General features: G+C 39.2%; 1 protein-coding gene across 1 annotated transcript in view; it reads right to left on the minus strand.

Annotated features, from left to right (window-relative positions):
• The window catches only part of LOC115226421 (zinc finger protein 493-like), a 56,522-nt gene that overhangs the window by 27,572 nt on the left and 10,832 nt on the right, over positions 1-18,118 (minus strand). Inside the window, exons 3-4 of the mRNA XM_036515157.1 lie at positions 16,219-16,223; positions 3,978-5,097 (exon numbers count right to left, since the gene is read on the minus strand). Of these exons, the coding sequence (XP_036371050.1) occupies positions 3,978-5,097; positions 16,219-16,223 (1,125 nt within the window). The remainder of the gene's footprint in view (positions 1-3,977; positions 5,098-16,218; positions 16,224-18,118) is intronic.

Consider the following 18,118-nt stretch of genomic DNA (forward strand, 5'->3'; position numbering starts at 1 on the left):
AGTCGATTATATCGACGCCAGTGCGTAACTGGTACTTATTTTATCGACCCCGAAAGGATGAAAGGCAAAGTCGACCTCGGCGGAATTTGAACTCACAACGTACCGGATACATTTCAAGAAAGTGTTTCTTTTTATATATGGGGGGTTAGAGTTAGGGGTGGGAGAAAAGGGTTTCTGTTATCTTCAGAAATGTAAACAAAGTCACGTGTGTACCTATACCGAAGGATCGCCGTATATATATATATGTGTGTGTATATCTTACCTGCTATGGTATTTAAATATGAAAATTGATTAAATTAGAAATCAGCTCTTCCAATGTTTGCAAGAAAATGCTCTTTCGTTCTCAGTCTAAAGATGGTTGCAGAGGAAACGGAAGTTCGACATGTCATGTGAGCAAACATCCTCCGCTCTCCAGCAAATAAAATCACGAAGCCTGTCAGTGTCACAACAACAAACACAAAACAATAATAGTCCTATGTAAATTACCATGCTTACCCTCTGACTATTATAAACTATAAGGCGGCGAGCTGGCAGAAACGTTAGCACGCCGGGCGAAATGCTCAGCAGTATTTCGGCTGTCGTTACGTCCTGGGTTCAAACACCGCCGAGGTCGACTTTGCCTTTCATCCTTTCGGGGTTAATAAATAAAGTACCAGTTACGCACTGGGGTCGATGTAGTTGACTTAATCCCTTTGTCTGTCTTTGTTTGTTCCCTCTATGTTTAGCCCCTTGCGGGCAATAAAGAAATATATTATAAACTATTTCTGGCGATCCTTCGGTATAGGTACTTGAAGTGGCTTTGTTTACATTTCCGAAGTTAACAGAAACCCTTTTCTCCCACCCCTAACCCCCCATATATATATAAAAAAATACACTTTCTTGAAATGTATCCGGTACTTCCGGTACCTATACCGAAGTTACGCCCTATTTCTTCGTAAATAACACCACCAGCCTTGTTGGGGGTGACGGTACTCGGTGGGTGTGGCGGCGGCAATGGTTATGATGCTGGTGGTGTTCGTAGTTGCGGTAGATCTGACAGTGGTGGTGGTGATTGTGGTGGCGGCGGCAGCGGTTATGATTGTTGTTGTGGTGGTGGTCGATTGGATGCTAGTATTGTTGGTTGCAAAAGTGATGGTGCTGGGGTTGATGGTGGTGGTGGTGATGGTGATGATGGAGGTGGTTGTGGATAATTATAAGGCGGCGAGCTGGCAGAAACGTTAGCACGCCGGGCTAAATGCGTAGCCGTATTTCGTCTGCCATTACGTTCTGAGTTCAAATTCCGCCGCGGTCGACTTTGCCTTTCATCCTTTCGGGGGCGATAAATTAAGTACCAATTACGCACTGGAGTCGATGTAATCGACTTAATCCGTTTGTCTGTCCTTGTTTGTCCTCTCTGTGTTTAAGCCCCTTGTGGGTAGTAAAGAAATAGGTTGTGGATAATTGTGATGGTAGGGGTGAGAGGTCGTAATAGTGGTGATAGTATTGGTTGTGGTTGTGATAGTAACCAAAGGTGCTGATGGTGGAGGGAGGAAATTCTCAAGAGTAATCACTGGTAGTATAATTCAAATTTTATTGTAGATATTTTCTGGGGTGACCAAGTCATCAGTGGAAGCAGATGCTCCAAGAGTATAGCTGCTAGAATAAGTATAGGCTCATAATGGAATTGAAGGTTTATGATACCTGTGGAGCACCTCCTTCTCCGATTATATTTCTGTAGCTTCAAGGAGCTCGAATGGGTCCCTGATTTGCGATGTCCATGCGAAGTGAGGTGATGAGAATGGCTCCTGAGTACATCACATGGTCGATACAGTAAATATAAATAGAACAATGCATATATGGAAATATATGAGGGAAATAAGAGACACAACTGGGTAGAATGTTTAAGAGAAGATTTATTGATATGTTAACATGTGATTGTGTGTACGTCATATATACAGAATAATTGACAGGCCGTCATAAGTACAAAATGTATGCGTGTGTTAAGTGGGACATAGACGTATGTTTGTTAAGAACATATAAGGATGGTGATGAAGAAGAGACAGTGAAAGAGTCTGTAGCCTTCGAAGTGAGGAGTAAGTTCATAGACACAAGAATGATAAGTACTGTATCAAGAAGTTGTGGCGATGATGCATAGCCGGTTGTGGTACATGTCGTATGTGAAGTTGTGGCTGTGATGCTACTGCTTGGGTCGCTTGGTACAGGAGTTCTCGCAGGTTGTATATTCACTGTTGATCCATGGTGAAGTAATTCACAAATAGTGCAGTGTTGTAACCAGTGCAGGTAGATAGAGAGACGTTGACGTTAAGACAAACGGTGGCGACGGAGATGGAGGTCGCCGAATGCTGTTGGATGAAATTGGTTAGTCTGCACGTGGCTGCTGTTGTGTTGTCGGTGGAACTGACTGTGTCTTGTGTGGTCAGTGGCTAGACCTTAAAAGGTCTGGAACTGAGAGACATCAAGACAAGGAGAAGGTAGGGTTTTATAAGAACTTGTAGGCTCAAAGCTGGGTAGAAAACAGGCTGTCACACATGACCTTATTTGAAGGCTGCGATTGGTTGGGTTGCATACTGGCACGTGATAGAGCAAGGACAAATTGCGCCAATACCAACCAATCAGAGTAGTGGAGACAACAGGGTCCAAAAATGCGGCCGAAGGCTAGCTGCTACCTACTACTTTCGTATGTATGTATATATAATAGAGAGGAGAGGAATTTCACTCAAGTGTACGCTACAGACTGGACAAAGTTCAGAGAGCTTCTACCCTTGTTGGTAACAAAGTGCCTCTCCCTCAGAGTGAAAGGCACATTGTATGATGCCTATTTCTTTACTACCCACAAGGGGCTAAACACAGAGAGGACAAACAAGGACAGACAAACGGATTAAGTCAATTATATCGATCCCCAGTGCATAACTGGTACTTAATTTATTGACCCCGAAAGGATGAAAGGCAAAGTCGACCTCAGCGGAATTTGAACTCAGAACGTGGCGACAGACGAAATACCACGAAGCATTTCGCCCGGTGCGCTAACGTTTCTGCCAGCTCGCCGCCTTGATGTATGATGCCTGTGTGTGACACACTGTTTTTGTCTCTTTTCCAATGTGAATACATTTACAGTTACAGTTGAAGGGGTATATTCATGATTTTCATACAAAGAAATTTGACAGTAAATCATATCCCTTCAATCTGTAAGAGAAAATTAAAGCTGGAATGAGAAAAAGATCAACCAGTTGTAAAAGAATACGTAGGAAAGAGAGCCGGGAGTGAAGTCCACAAAGCTAAACACACCTTGTTTAATCCTTTAGTGTTCACATTATTCTTCCAAAATTAATCCTTTCTCATCCACTTTGTTTTGAACTAATCATGCATTATCTTGTAGCTATGAGATTTTGATGAGGAAGCTGTTAATTTTTAAAACGATATTGTAGGATTGGTATGAGAGACCAGATCTGGCCAGTTTGCACATAAAACAGGCAGAATACTTTTGGCCGGATATGGCCGGTTTAAATACTAAAGGGTTAAGGTAGAGCTTAAAATTTTCAAGAATTCTCGCACTGATACAGGTAAGTCATGACTTTGAGAGAATGAATTACCACAAACATCCCAGTGATGTGGCTTCTATCCTGTATGAACACGTTTGTGTTTAGTTAAGTCATTGCTTTGTATGAAGGATTTACCACAAATATCACAGCAAAATGGCTTCTCTCCTGTATGAACACGTTTGTGTATTTTTAAATTACTACTTTGGGAGAATGTCTTCCTACAAATGTCACATTTATATGGTTTCTCTCCTGTATGAATACGTATATGTATTGTCAAGGTACCTCTTTGAGGGAATGATTTACCACAGATATCACATTGGTATGGCTTGTCTCCTGTATGAATACGTTTGTGTGTAGTTAAGTCACCACTTCCAGCGAATGACTTACCACAGATATCACAGCGATATGGTTTCTCCCCTGTATGAATTCGCTTGTGCTTAGTTACATGACTACTTTGAGAAAATGATTTTCCACAGATATCACACTGGTATGCCTCTTCTCCTACATGAATACGTTTGTGTATTGTTAAGTGAATATTTTCAGAAAATGATTTACAACAAATATCACATTGGTATGGCTTCTCTCCTGTATGAATACGTACATGTGTCGTTAAGCTACTACGTACAGAGAATGATTTACCACAGATATCACACTGATATGGCTTCTCTCCTGAGTGAACACGTTTGTGTGTTGTCAAGTTAGAACTTGCTGGGAATGACTTACCACAGATATTGCATCGATATGGCTTCTCTCCTGTATGGATACGTTTGTGAGTTGCTAAGTTCCAACGTACAGGGAATGATTTACCACAGATATTACACTGATACGGTTTCTCTCCTGTGTGAGTAAACTTATGAGACACTAAGTAATTAAAGTGAGAAAATGATTTACCACAGAAATCACAGTGATATGGTTTCTCTCCTGTATGAATTCGTTTGTGAGAAGTCAAGGAAGTATTTCGGGTGAAAGATTTGCCACAGACATCACAGTGATGTGGCTTTTCTCCTGTATGAGTAAGTTTGTGTTTTGTTAAACCACTACACTGAGCGAATGATCTACCACAGACATTACAGTGATATGGCTTATCTCCTGTGTGAACACGTTTATGTTTAGTTAAGTCGCTACATTGAGAGAAAGATTTACCACAGATATCACAGTGATACGGCTTCTCTCCCGTATGAATATGCTTGTGTGATGTTAAGTAATGAAATCGAGAGAATGACTTACCACAGTCATCACATTGATATGGTTTCTCTCCTGTATGAATATGTTGGTGGGAAATCAAGGCACTACTTACAGAAAATGATTTACCACAGATATCACAATGATACGGCTTCTCTCCTGTATGAATGCGGTGGTGTATAGTCAACTCACTACTTCCACAGAATGATTTACCGCAAATATCACACCGATATGGTTTCTCTCCTGTATGAATACGTTTGTGTTTAGTTAGGTTACCATTCTGTGAGAATGATTTACCACAGATATCACACTGAAATGGTTTCTCTCCTGTATGAATACGTCTGTGTTTTGTTAGGTTACTATTCTCAGAGAAGGGCTTTTTACAGATATCACATTTATATGATGGGTTTCCTATATCTTTAGGCATGTCTTCAGAGAAAATCAATTCCTCAATTTTGTGACTTTATTTTTGCAAACCAGAGCATGCATATTTCTCTCTCTATATAGATATATATATTGTGGATAGTGTGGAAAAAGCACCCACTACACTCTTGGAGTGGTTGGCGTTAGGAAGAGCATCCAGTTGTAGAAACCTTGCCAGATCAAATTGGAGCCCGGTGCAGACTCCTGGCTTGCCAGTCCTCAGTCAAACCATACAACCCACGCCAGCATGGAAAGAAGACGCTAAATGATGATGATAATGATATATATATATACATACATACATACACATATTTGTTATTACCTTAGTGTTAATCATTCCTTACAAATTTTTTTAGCTATTGTATTTTTGTCCAGAGTTATCTATATCTAACAACACTTGAAAATACATCCAAGGTTAATTAGCACAGAAGCTCATTTTGTACACACTCAAGATAATGATGAACAGAAGTGTGCGGTTAACAATCTCAGTTCAGAGCAAATATGTCGCTGGAATTCTATGATAAATTTATAGAAGCAGTGCTAAATATCTGATCTATATAGCATCTTCCCTTAGTCTTGAAAAGGTGATATGTTTTGAAGGTGCATCTTCTGTAATGCCAATGTCATCTGGTATTCTGAAATAAATAAAGAAACATCAGTTTAAAATATAGTGGATACTTAAAAAATAGAGATTCAACAATGGGAAATTTCTAACATTTTCACAGATATTAATTGCAGAAACAAACATTTACTTAACAACTGAATATTTTTTATTTACTAAAATTTACATAACAGAATTTTGCGCAAAGTTTACATATTTGCAAACTAGAGCAACACCTTCACATTGTGTTAACCCTTTATGGGCCTGCAGGGTTGGAATTACACAAAAGGCAATTGGGGTCTTGTTTGTACATGTTTATTCTTATGACAGTTCCTCGCCGATCCGCCTCTATTTTAGTGGGGCTGGGAGTCCTTTGCGGATTATTCGATGGTGAGATTAACTTGGAAAAATAATTTCCCACGGAAATTGAGTGGGGTGTTCTAAAATATATCCGATTTAGAAATCATCGTTTTCCCTCAGTGGCAACTACGATTAAACTGAAGTAAATACAGTTTTACGGTCGTTGGTTACTTTTTTACTTGTTTCAGTCCTTTGACTGTGTCCATGCTGGAGCACCACCTTTAGTCAAGCAAATCAACCCCAGGACTTATTCTTTGTAAGCCTAGTACTTATTCTATCGGTCTCTTTTACTTGTTTCAGTCCTTTGACTGTGGCCATGCTGGAGCACCGCCTTTAGTCAAGCAAATCAACCCCAGGACTTATTCTTTGTAAGCCCAGTACTTATTCTATCGGTCTCTTTTACTGTTTCAGTCCTTTGACTGTGGCCATGCTGGAGCACCGCCTTTAGTCAAGCAAATCAACCCCAGGACTTATTCTTTGTAAGCCCAGTACTTATTCTATCGGTCTCTTTTACTTGTTTCAGTCCTTTGACTGTGGCCATGCTGGAGCACCGCCTTTAGTCAAGCAAATCAACCCCAGGACTTATTCTTTGTAAGCCCAGTACTTATTCTATCGGTCTCTTTTACTTGTTTCAGTCCTTGACTGTGGCCATGCTGGAGCACCGCCTTTAGTCAAGCAAATCAACCCCAGGACTTATTCTTTGTAAGCCCAGTACTTATTCTATCGGTCTCTTTTACTTGTTTCAGTCCTTTGACTGTGGCCATGCTGGAGCACCGCCTTTAGTCAAGCAAATCAACCCCAGGACTTATTCTTTGTAAGCCTAGTACTTATTCTATCGGTCTCTTTTTGCCGAACCGCTAAGTGACGGGGATGTAACACACCAGCATCGGTTGTCAAGCGATGTTGGGGGGACAAACACAGACACACAAACATATACATACACATACATATATATATATATATATACGATGGGCTTTTTTCAGTTTCCACTCACAAGGCTTTGGTCAGCCCGAGGCTATAGTAGAAGACACTTGCCCAAGGTGCCACGCAGTGCGACTGAACCCGGAACCATGTGGTTGGTAAACAAGCTACTTACCACACAGCCACTCCTACGCCTACATCAACATTCGAAAATTCTAATGAATACAAACATACAGGACAGCATTTCTCTCTCTCTCTCTACATATATATATATATATATTCTTTTACTTGTTTCAGTCATTTGACTGCGGCCATTTGACTGATTCTATTGTAAGCCCAGTACTTATTCTATCGGTCTCCTTTGCCGAACCGCTAAGTGACGGGGACACAAACACACCAGCATCGGTTGTCAAGCAATGCTATGGGGACAAACACAGACACACAAACACACGCACGCATACATATATATATAAACATATATACGACGGGCTTCTTTCAGTTTCCGTCTACCAAATCCACTCACAAGGCATTGGTCGGCCCGGGGCTATAGCAGAAGACACTTGCCCAAGATGCCACGCAGTGGGACTGAACCCGGAACCATGTGGTTGGTTAGCAAGCTACTTACCACACAGCCACTCCTGCGCCTATATATATATATATATATATATATATATATATATATATATATATATATATATATATACTATACAAAGATATACATGTATGCCTATGGGATTTTTTTGAAAGAATAAAATCCGTAAAAAGATTATTTGCATTTATTTTTTGTTTTGATATACAACACACGCTTTGATGTTCAAGACCAACTTTCATTCTCCTGACAGCTGAACACATATAGTCATTCACCCACGTACAAAGTCATTCACACACACAGTTATCGACACACATACAAAGATATATACATGAATCTGTTTAATGCTTTTGCGAAGACATGTTGGGGCAAGCGAAATTGAAATCGAATTGAACCAGCCAGGATCCCTGGTCTGGTGGTACGTAAAAAGCACTATCCGACTCGTGGCCGATGCCAGCGCCGCCTCGACCGGCTTCTGTGCCGGTGGCACGTAAAATACACCAATCTGACCGTGGCTGTTGCCAGCCTCGCCTGGCACCTGTGCAGGTGGCACGTAAAAAGCACCCACTACACTCACGGAGTGGCTGGCATTAGGAAGGGCATCTAGCTGTAGAAACATTGCCAGATAAGACTGGAGCCTGGTGCAGCCTTCTGGCTGCCCAGATCCCCGGTTGAACCGTCCAACCCATGCTAGCATGGAGAACGGATGTTAAACGATGATGATGATGATGATGTTGTTACTGTTGTTATACTTAATCTTTTTATGTAATTGTTTATAAGAATCGTTTGTTACTTCTTAGATATTTTTGGTAATTTTTTCGTCTTGTTTCTTGAAACATTATTAACCCACTTATCCAGCTTTTTCACTTTACCGATTTGAACCAGGTGAGTCAATATTGTTTGCTTGCTAACACCAAACAGCAACGATAATTCTCGGGCACTTTGAGATGGATCTGACTCGACGGTGGCTTTCAGTTCGTCATTATCCACCTTTGTTTCTGGTCGACCACGCTGTTCATTTGTGAGGTCGAAGTTACCAGAACGAAATTTTGCAAACCAATTCGATACTGTCTGCTGTGTAATAACATTAGAATGAAACACTCCATTAATATTCCGAGCCGCCTGTGATGCTGTATTTCCAAGAAAGAACTCGTATTTCAAAACTGTACGAATTTCCGACTTATCCATCTCTAAACAAAAAACAGCAAAAAACGATTTGTAAATCCTTTATAAGACGCAAAATGAGTTAGGGTACTACTAGCGAACAGTGGTCCCGGTACGCACTAGCTAGTCATGACTAGTCGATCTTTACTTTGCGTTATTTACTTTGTTTAAAAGGCGAACCTTCGGTATAGGTACCGTAAGTGGCTTTGTTTACATTTCTGAAGATAACAGAAATACGCGCAGGAGTGGCTGTGTGGTAAGTAACTTGCTAACCAACCACATGGTTCCGGGTTCAGTCCCACTGCGTGGCATCTTGGGCAAGTGTCTTCTGCTATAGCCTTGTGAGTGGATTTGGTAGACGAAAACTGAAAGAAGCCTGTCGTATATATGTATATATATGTATGTGTGTGTTTGTGTGTATGTGTTTGTGTGTCTGTGTTTGTCCCCCTAGCATTGCTTGACAACCGATGCTGGTGTGTTTACGTCCCCATCACTTAGCGGTTCGGCAAAAGAGTCTGATAGAATAAGTACTGGGCTTACAAAAGAATAAGTCCCCGGGGGTCGATTTGCTCGACTAAAGGCGGTGCTCCAGCATGGCCGCAGTCAAATGACTGAAACAAGTAAAAGAGTATAACAGAAATCCTTTTCTCCCCCCCTAACCCCCCCCCCCCATATATATAAAAAAATACACTTTCTTGAAATGTATCCGGTACTTATACCGAAGTTACGCCAAAACAATTATTTATTTTGTGTTTTATTTACTTTGCTACGTAGTCGTTGTAGGATCGACTAGTCACGACTAGCTAGCACGGATGCTCGAGTACGCGAGTGCGCGCACCGGGAGCACTGTTCGCGAGTTAGAATAAAGAAATAGATTTGTCAGCTTTATAACGGTGCAGGTAGGTAATCTTTCGATATAACTTACCTTTAGTTCTATATGAATGAATGGTTAGTCGTTGTAGGATCGACTAGTCACGACTAGCTAGCACGGATGCTCGAGTACGCGAGTGCGCGCACCGGGACCACCTGTTCGCTAGTCGTACCCGAGTTAGAATAAAAGAAATAGATGTGTCAGCTTTATAACGGCGCAGGTAGGTAATCTTTCGATATAACTTACCTTTAGTGCTATATGAATGAATGGTTGGAGCAAAAATAGATTTAGTCAGTGCAGATCTTCAAAAATTGGGACAAATTTCGATTTCGATTTCGCCATCGGAAGAGGTGTGCAGCGGAAACGGAAGTATAAAGTGTCATGTGACAAAAACCTACATCTTTCTGCTCTCCAGCGGAAGAAGATGAAATGAACAAGAGGGGAGACCACTCAGTGGATTCCTTGTATGCTAAAAATAGATGTCAAACCTATTTCTTTACTACCCACAAGGGGCTAAACACAGAGAGGACAAACAAGGACAGACAAGCGGATTAAGTCGATTACATCGACCCCAGTGCGTAACTGGTACTTATTTAATCGACCCCCGAAAGGATGAAAGGCAAAGTGGACCTCGGCGGAATTTGAACTCAGAACGTAACGGCAGACGAAATATCTATTTCTTTATTACCCACAAGGGGCTAAACACAGAGGGGACTAACAAGGACAGACAAAGGGATTAAGTCGATTACATCGACCCCCAGTGCGTAACTGGTACTTATTTTATCGACCCCGAAAGGATGAAAGGCAAAGTCGACCTCGGCGGAATTTGAACTCAGAACGTAACGGCAGACGAAATATCTATTTCTTTATTACCCACAAGGGGCTTAACATAGAGGGGACTAACAAGGACAGACAAAGGGATTAAGTCGATTACATCGACCCCGGTGCGTAACTGGTACTTAATTTATCGACCCCGAAAGGATGAAAGGCAAAGTCGACCTCGGCGGAATTTGAACTCAGAACGTAACGGCAGACGAAATACCTCCAAGCATTTCGCCCGGCGTGCTAACGTTTCTGCCAGCTCACCGCTTTCTAGATGTCAAACCGTCCTACCACGAAATCTGTGCTCTCAAATTAGCATGCCCCACTAAACTGGGTTCCACTTCTATCTTTCACTTCAAAATTTTTTTGTCTGATTAATGAATTCCATGTACAGTTATTAAACATCTCTCGCCTACCACTGTTATAATACATTTTTTAACAATTCTACAATTATATATTTCTTTATTGCCCACAAGGGGCTAAACATAGAGAGGACAAACAAGGACAGAGAAAGGGATTAAGTCGATTACATCGACCCCAGTGCGAAACTGGTACTTTTATTTATCGACCCCGAAAGGATGAAAGGCAAAGTCGACCTCGGCGGAATTTGAACTCAGAACCTACAATTATAGGACAAACGTTCGCCCATGGTACGTTTCGTAATTACCATACACACACACACACGCAGTGTCCTTTATAAAACATTTCCGTAAGTATAATTAAACAATGAAAATATTTCATCTTTTTGGCGATCTTTCGTCTCTAGTAGACCTTTCCGTCGATCTCCGTAAAAAAAATTTTTTTTTTTTTTTTTACATATGGGCTTGCGGGAACTTTTGAAGTAATATACGTACATATACACATACACCGAGTAAAAAAATTCAGTTATCTCTTTCTTTCACACATTACTCTGTTCGACGGAAAGGTCTACTAGAGACGAAAGATTGCCCATCTTTTAATATCATCGTCATTTGTTTTTGACGAGTCGATTCTTTGTGTCTGTCCTACCTTTTATACATGAAATTTGCCTACTTTGTGCGTGATTTGGCTGCTATTTCTTGCTACGAAACCTATTTTGTTGACAGCCCATCGTTGCTACTTTAGATTGTTGTGTGATTTAGTTTGAGAAATATTTTGTATTACACTAGACTCGGTCTATTATAATTTGGTTTCAAATTTTGTGACAATGCCAGCAATTTAGCTGGTGAATAAGTCGATTACATCGATTCCAGTGTTTAACTGGTACTTGCTTTAAAAGGCGGTGAGCTGGCAGACACGTTAGCACGCCGGGCGAAATGCTTAGCGGTATTTCGTCTGCCGTTACGTTCTGAGTTCAAATTCCGCCGAGGTCGACTTTGCCTTTCATCTTCTCGGGGTCGATAAATTAAGTACCAGTTACGCACTGGGGTCGATGTAATCGACTTAATACCTATGTCTGTCCTTGTTTGTCCCCTCTGTGTTTAGCCCCTTGTGGGTAATAAAGAAATAGGTATTTCGTCTGCGTTACGTTCTGAGTTCAAATTCCACCGAGGTCGACTTTGCCTTTCATCTTCTCGGGGTCGATAAATTAAGTACCAGTTACACACTGGGGTCGATATAATCGACTTAATCCGTTTGTCTTCTCTGTGTTTAGCCCCTTGTGGGTAGTAAAGAAATAGGTACTTAATTTATCGACCCCAAAAGGATGAAAAGCAAATTCATCTTCGGCGGAATTTGAACTTGGAGCGCAGGGACAGTCGAATGCAACTAAGCATTTTGCCTGGTATGCTAAAGATTCTGCTAGCTCGCCGCCTTATTGCATTATTTTATTTCTTTATTGCCCACAGGGGGCTAAACATAGAAGGGACAAACAAGGACAGACAAAGGGTTAAAGTTGATTAGGTCAACCCCTGTACGTAACTGGTACAGTTCAACACTTAACCAGCATGGAAAATGTGTTTTATCATGGTGATAATGACATTTTTGGATAGACTGTCTATTGTTTATTCTTTACAACTTTTTGTCCAGTCAAAGCTGACATGGGGCTGATTAACCATGTCCAATTCTATTTCTGGAAAGAGAGATTTATTGTTGACTATTTTGTAGTTTAATATATATATATCTTTTACTCTTTTACTTGTTTCAGTCATTTGACTGCGGCCATGCTGCAGCACCGCCTTTAATCGAGCAACTCAACCCCAGGACTTATTCTTTTGTAAGCCCAGTACTTATACTATCGGTCTCTTTTGCCGAACCACTAAGTAACGGGGACGTAAACACACCAGCATCGGTTGTCAAGCAATGCTAGGGGGACAAACACAGACACACAAACACACATACATATATATATATATATACATATATACGACAGGCTTCTTTCAGTTTCCGTCTACCAAATCCACTCACAAGGTATTGGTCGGCCCGGGTCTATAGCAGAAGACACTTGCCCAAGATGCCACGCAGTGGGACTGAACCCGGAACCATGTGGTTGTTTAGCAAGCTACTTACCACACAGCCACTCCTGCGCCTGTATATATATATATATATATATATATATATATATATATATATATATATATATATATATATATATATATATATATATATATATATATATATATATAAAATGTTAACACAATGTGAAGGTGTATCTCTAGTTTACAAATGTGTATGCTTCTGTTATGTAGATTTTAGTAAATTAAAATGTTCAGTCGTTAAAGTAAATATTTGTTCCTGCAATTAATCTCTATAGAAATGGTATCAATTTTCCACTATTAAATCTCTGATTTTCAATTAGCCTCTGTATTTTAATCTGATGTTTCTTTGTTATTTCAGATTAATAGATGGACTAACAGAAGATGCACCTTCAAAGCGTACCTTCATTTAAAGACTGAATGTAAATGTTATATGGAAGAGACAGCTACCACTGTTTCTATGAATTCATTGTAAAATTCCAAAGACATTTTGCTCTGAACTGAGATTATCAACAAAATTTCTGCCGTAATCTGGAGTGTATACAAAGTGAGTTTGTGTGCTCTAATTAAACTTGGGATAAATTTTCATAAGAGATTGTAGATAAAGGTAACATTGAACAGAAATGCAGCAGCAGAAAAAGTTGTAAAGAATAAACAATAGAAATAGAATCAACAAGAAATATATAGAAATATAGAAATATTTTGATTTGCGAAGGGAAAAGTATTGCAAAAACATCAAAAACTTAAAATTGATTTTTTCTTGAAGACATGCCTAAAGATGGAGGAAAACCATCGTGTGACTTTAATATCTGAAAAGTCATTCTCCCAGAAAGGTAACCAGTTTAAACACAAGCGTATTCATACAGGGAAGAAACAATATTGCTGTGATATCTGTGGGAAATCATTCTATCGAAATGATCACTTAACAGACCACCAGCGTGTACATACAGGAGAGAAGCCATATGGATGTGATATCTGTGGCAACTCATTCTCTCAGAATGGATACCTAACTAAACACAAACGTACTCATACAGGAGAGAAGCCATATCCCTGTGATATCTGTGGCAAATCATTCTCTCAGAATGGATACCTAACTACACACAAACGTACTCATACAGGAGAGAAGCCATATCACTGTGATATCTGTGGTAAATCATATTCTATACGTAGTAACTTAATAGCTCACCAGCATATACACACTGGAGATAGACCATATCACTGTGATGTTTGTGGTAAGTCATTCTCTAATGGTAGTGCTTTGAATTCTCACAAGCGAATTCATACAGGAGAGAAGCCATATCACTGTGATATCTGTGGTAAATCTTTCACTCAGACTTCTGCTCGAACTGCACACAAACGTATTCATACAGGAGAGAAACCATATCATTGTGGAATTTGTGGTAAATCTTTCACACAAAATGCTTTCTTAACTTCTCACAAACGTACTCATACAGGAGAGAAGCCATATCAGTGTGATATCTGTGGCAAATCATTCTCTGCCAGTAGTGTGTTAACAGCTCACCAACGTATTCATACAGGAGAGAAGCCATATCACTGTGATATTTGTGGTAAATCATTCTCTGAAAACAGTGCTCTGAATTCTCACCAACGTACTCATACAGGGGAGAAACCATATTGCTGTGATATCTGTGGTAAATCATTCGCTCAAAGCAATGTCTTAACTAAACACAAACGAATACATACAGGCGAAAAGCCATATCACTGTAATATCTGTGGTAAATCATTTACTGGAAGTAGTCACTTAAAGATACACCACCGCATTCATACAGGAGAGAAACCATATAAGTGTGGCATTTGTGGTAAATCTTTCACCAGAAATTCATCCTTAATTTCTCACAAACATACTCATACAGGAGAGAAGCCATATCAGTGTAATATCTGTGGCAAATCATTCTCTGCCAATGGTGGGTTAACATCTCACCAACGTATTCATACAGGAGAGAAGCCATATCCCTGTGGTATCTGTGGTAAATCATTCTCTGAAAGCGGTGCTTTGAATTCTCACCAACGTACTCATACAGGGGAGAAGCCGTATTGCTGTAATATCTGTGGTAAATCATTCTCTCAAAATAATGTCTTAACTAGACACAAGCGTATTCATACAGGAGAGAAGCCATATCACTGTGATATCTGTGGTAAATCATTTACTGGAAGTAGCCACTTAAGGATACACCACCGTATTCATACGGGAGAGAATCCACATCAGTGTGACATTTGTGGTAAATCTTATACCAGAAATAATACCTTAACTGCTCACAAACTGATTCATACAGGAGATAAGCCATATCAGTGTGATATCAGTAGTAAATCATTCTCTTAAACTGAATGCTTAACTGCACACATGCGTTTACATACAGGAGAGAAACCTTATCACTGTGATTTCTGTGGTAAATCATTCTGTTGAAGTAATGCCTTAAAAATACATAAGCGTATTCATTCAGGAGAGAGGTCATACAATTTTCATAACTGTAGTAAATCATTTTCTCAAAATATTCACTTAACTAGGTGCAAGTTTAGGTCCCACCCTGCCACCCATATCAACTACCTACATCTTGTACTAATTAAGCCATTTCTCCTTAATATATCCAACTAACCCCTTTTACAAATGCCAGGTACTTCATTCATGAACTTCTTTGAGAACATAGCACACAGCCAGTTCCAGCAACAACACCAACAGCAGCTCACAACTTCGTCCAGCAGTATTCAGGACCTCCATCACCGTCACCAACAACATCTCTATGTACACAGCAACAATCACTCAGGTTTAACTTCTCACTGTTTGTGAATTACTTCACCATGGTTAACAGTAAGCTCAACCTGCGAGAACCTTCAGTCCCAAGTAACCCGGCAGCAGCATGGTAGCCACCACTTTTTCGTACAACATGTACCACAAGCTCTGCTATTTTGCCTCAACTTCTTGTTACAGAACTTCAGTTGGTTTGTACTTTACTACAAACTGGTATTTATCTTCATTGTGTCTGAACTTCTAGCGTCCTGTTATAGACTCTTTCAATGCTCTGTATTTTATCTCACACACATATACCCTTGTTTGTACACACATGCACATTATGTATGCATGACGGCCTGTCCATTGTTATTATTTATGTACTTATGTCGTACACACGGACACACTCTGCTAACACCTAAATAAAACCTTTCTCTGTAACATTCTACGGTTGTGTTGTCTTTCTTTTCGTTTCTGACACTCATCCTCATTTATCCATTTTTGTAAGCGATCGTGCATTGTATTAAAGGAGTCATTCATTCATCACCTTTCCTTTCACACAGTTGTTCTATATATATATCTATATATATATATATATATATATATAATATGTATATTATGTATATATATGTATATGTATATTTATGTAAATATATGTATATATATGTATATATATATGTATAAATATGTATATACATATGTATATGTATATATACATATGTATATATATGTATGTATATATATATATATGCATATATATATTTATATATATATGTATATAACTTAGAAAGGTTTTGGCCAGTATTGGCCCAGGCCATGTCTAACTTAATAGCACCACCTGGCGAAGTGTTTCAATTCAGGATTTGGGCACCGAGGCCCATTCGAGCAGAGAGTTATTGTTTGCGGAAATATATCCGGGTGTAGGTGGTTTGTCCGGGACTGTTTGAAGGAATTTGTCCAAAGAATTCTTGAATTTTGTGTGGTCCGTTTCTGTTTTGTCGTTTTCTGGTGTAATGTTGAAGAGAGCGGGTCCATTGAGGTGAATAATTGTGCCGTATTGTCGTTATGTGATGCGATTTAGATTTGTGTGTGGAGGGCACGTGGCCCAAGCCTTGGATGTATTTTGAAGGTGATGCCAACATCATTCGGACAGTGCTGATGGAATATTTTCCACATCATACAGATAATGTAGCGTTCACGGCGTCGTTGGAGTGAATACAGTTTCAGCTTCTCTATTCTACCCCAGTAGTCAAGGTCTGACATGCAATCCATCTTTGTGATTGACCTTTGGGAGCTTCAATTCTCATAATATATTTTGTTTGTGTAGGGAGACCACAGTGGACAGCAGTATTCAAGGTGGGTCGGGCAAAAAAGTGAAGAAGAGAAGGATAATAGTGTGGGAATCTCTCGACTGGACGGTTCTGAGAATCCTGGAACACATTCTGTGGGCCATGTCAACTTTGCTGCTTATATGTGTAGCCCAGCTTATGTTGTTGCCCACTGTTACTCCCAAGTCTCTGATGTTGTTGGACGCCATGAGAATTTCTCCAGAAAGAAGGGAGTATGGGAGTTTCAGAGCATCCTCCCTTCCAAAGTGGATCAGTTCGAATTTGTCCTCGTTTAGCAACATGTTGTTCTTTTCCGCCCATTGGACAACAGCCAGTAGGTCTGACTGAAGGCTTATTCGGTCATCCATGAATGTATATAGTGTATATATATATATATGTATGTATGTATATATATATATGTAATGTATGTATGTATATTATATATGTATATATAATATGTATTATATATATATATATATATATATATATGTTATATATATATGTATATATATATGTATGTATGTATATATATATATGTATCTATATATATGGATATATATATATATATATAGATATCTATGTATATATATATGTATATATATGTATGTATATATATATAGATATATATGTATGTATATATATATATTGTAGGTTATATATATGTATGTATATATATGTATGTATATATATGTATGTATATATATTATGTATGTATTATATGTATGTATATATATGTTGTATATATAATATGTATGTATATATATGTATGTATATATATATATGTATTTATAATATGTATGTATTATATATATGTATGTATATATATGTAGTATATATATATATATATTATATATATTGTATGTATATATATACTATATATAATATATATATATATATGTTGTATATATATAATGTAATATATATGTATGTATATATATATATGTAGGTATCATCATCATCATCATCATCATTTTAGCGTCGTTTCCATGCTAGCATGGGTTGGACGGTTCAAATGGGTCTGGGGAGCCCGAAGGCTGCACCAGGCCAGTCAGATCTGCAGTGTGTTTCTACAGCTGGATGCCCTTCCTAACGCAACCACTCCGAGAGTGTAGTGGGTGA

This window comes from Octopus sinensis, linkage group LG30 (genome assembly GCF_006345805.1).
Source record: "Octopus sinensis linkage group LG30, ASM634580v1, whole genome shotgun sequence".
Lineage (NCBI taxonomy): Eukaryota > Metazoa > Mollusca > Cephalopoda > Octopoda > Octopodidae > Octopus > Octopus sinensis.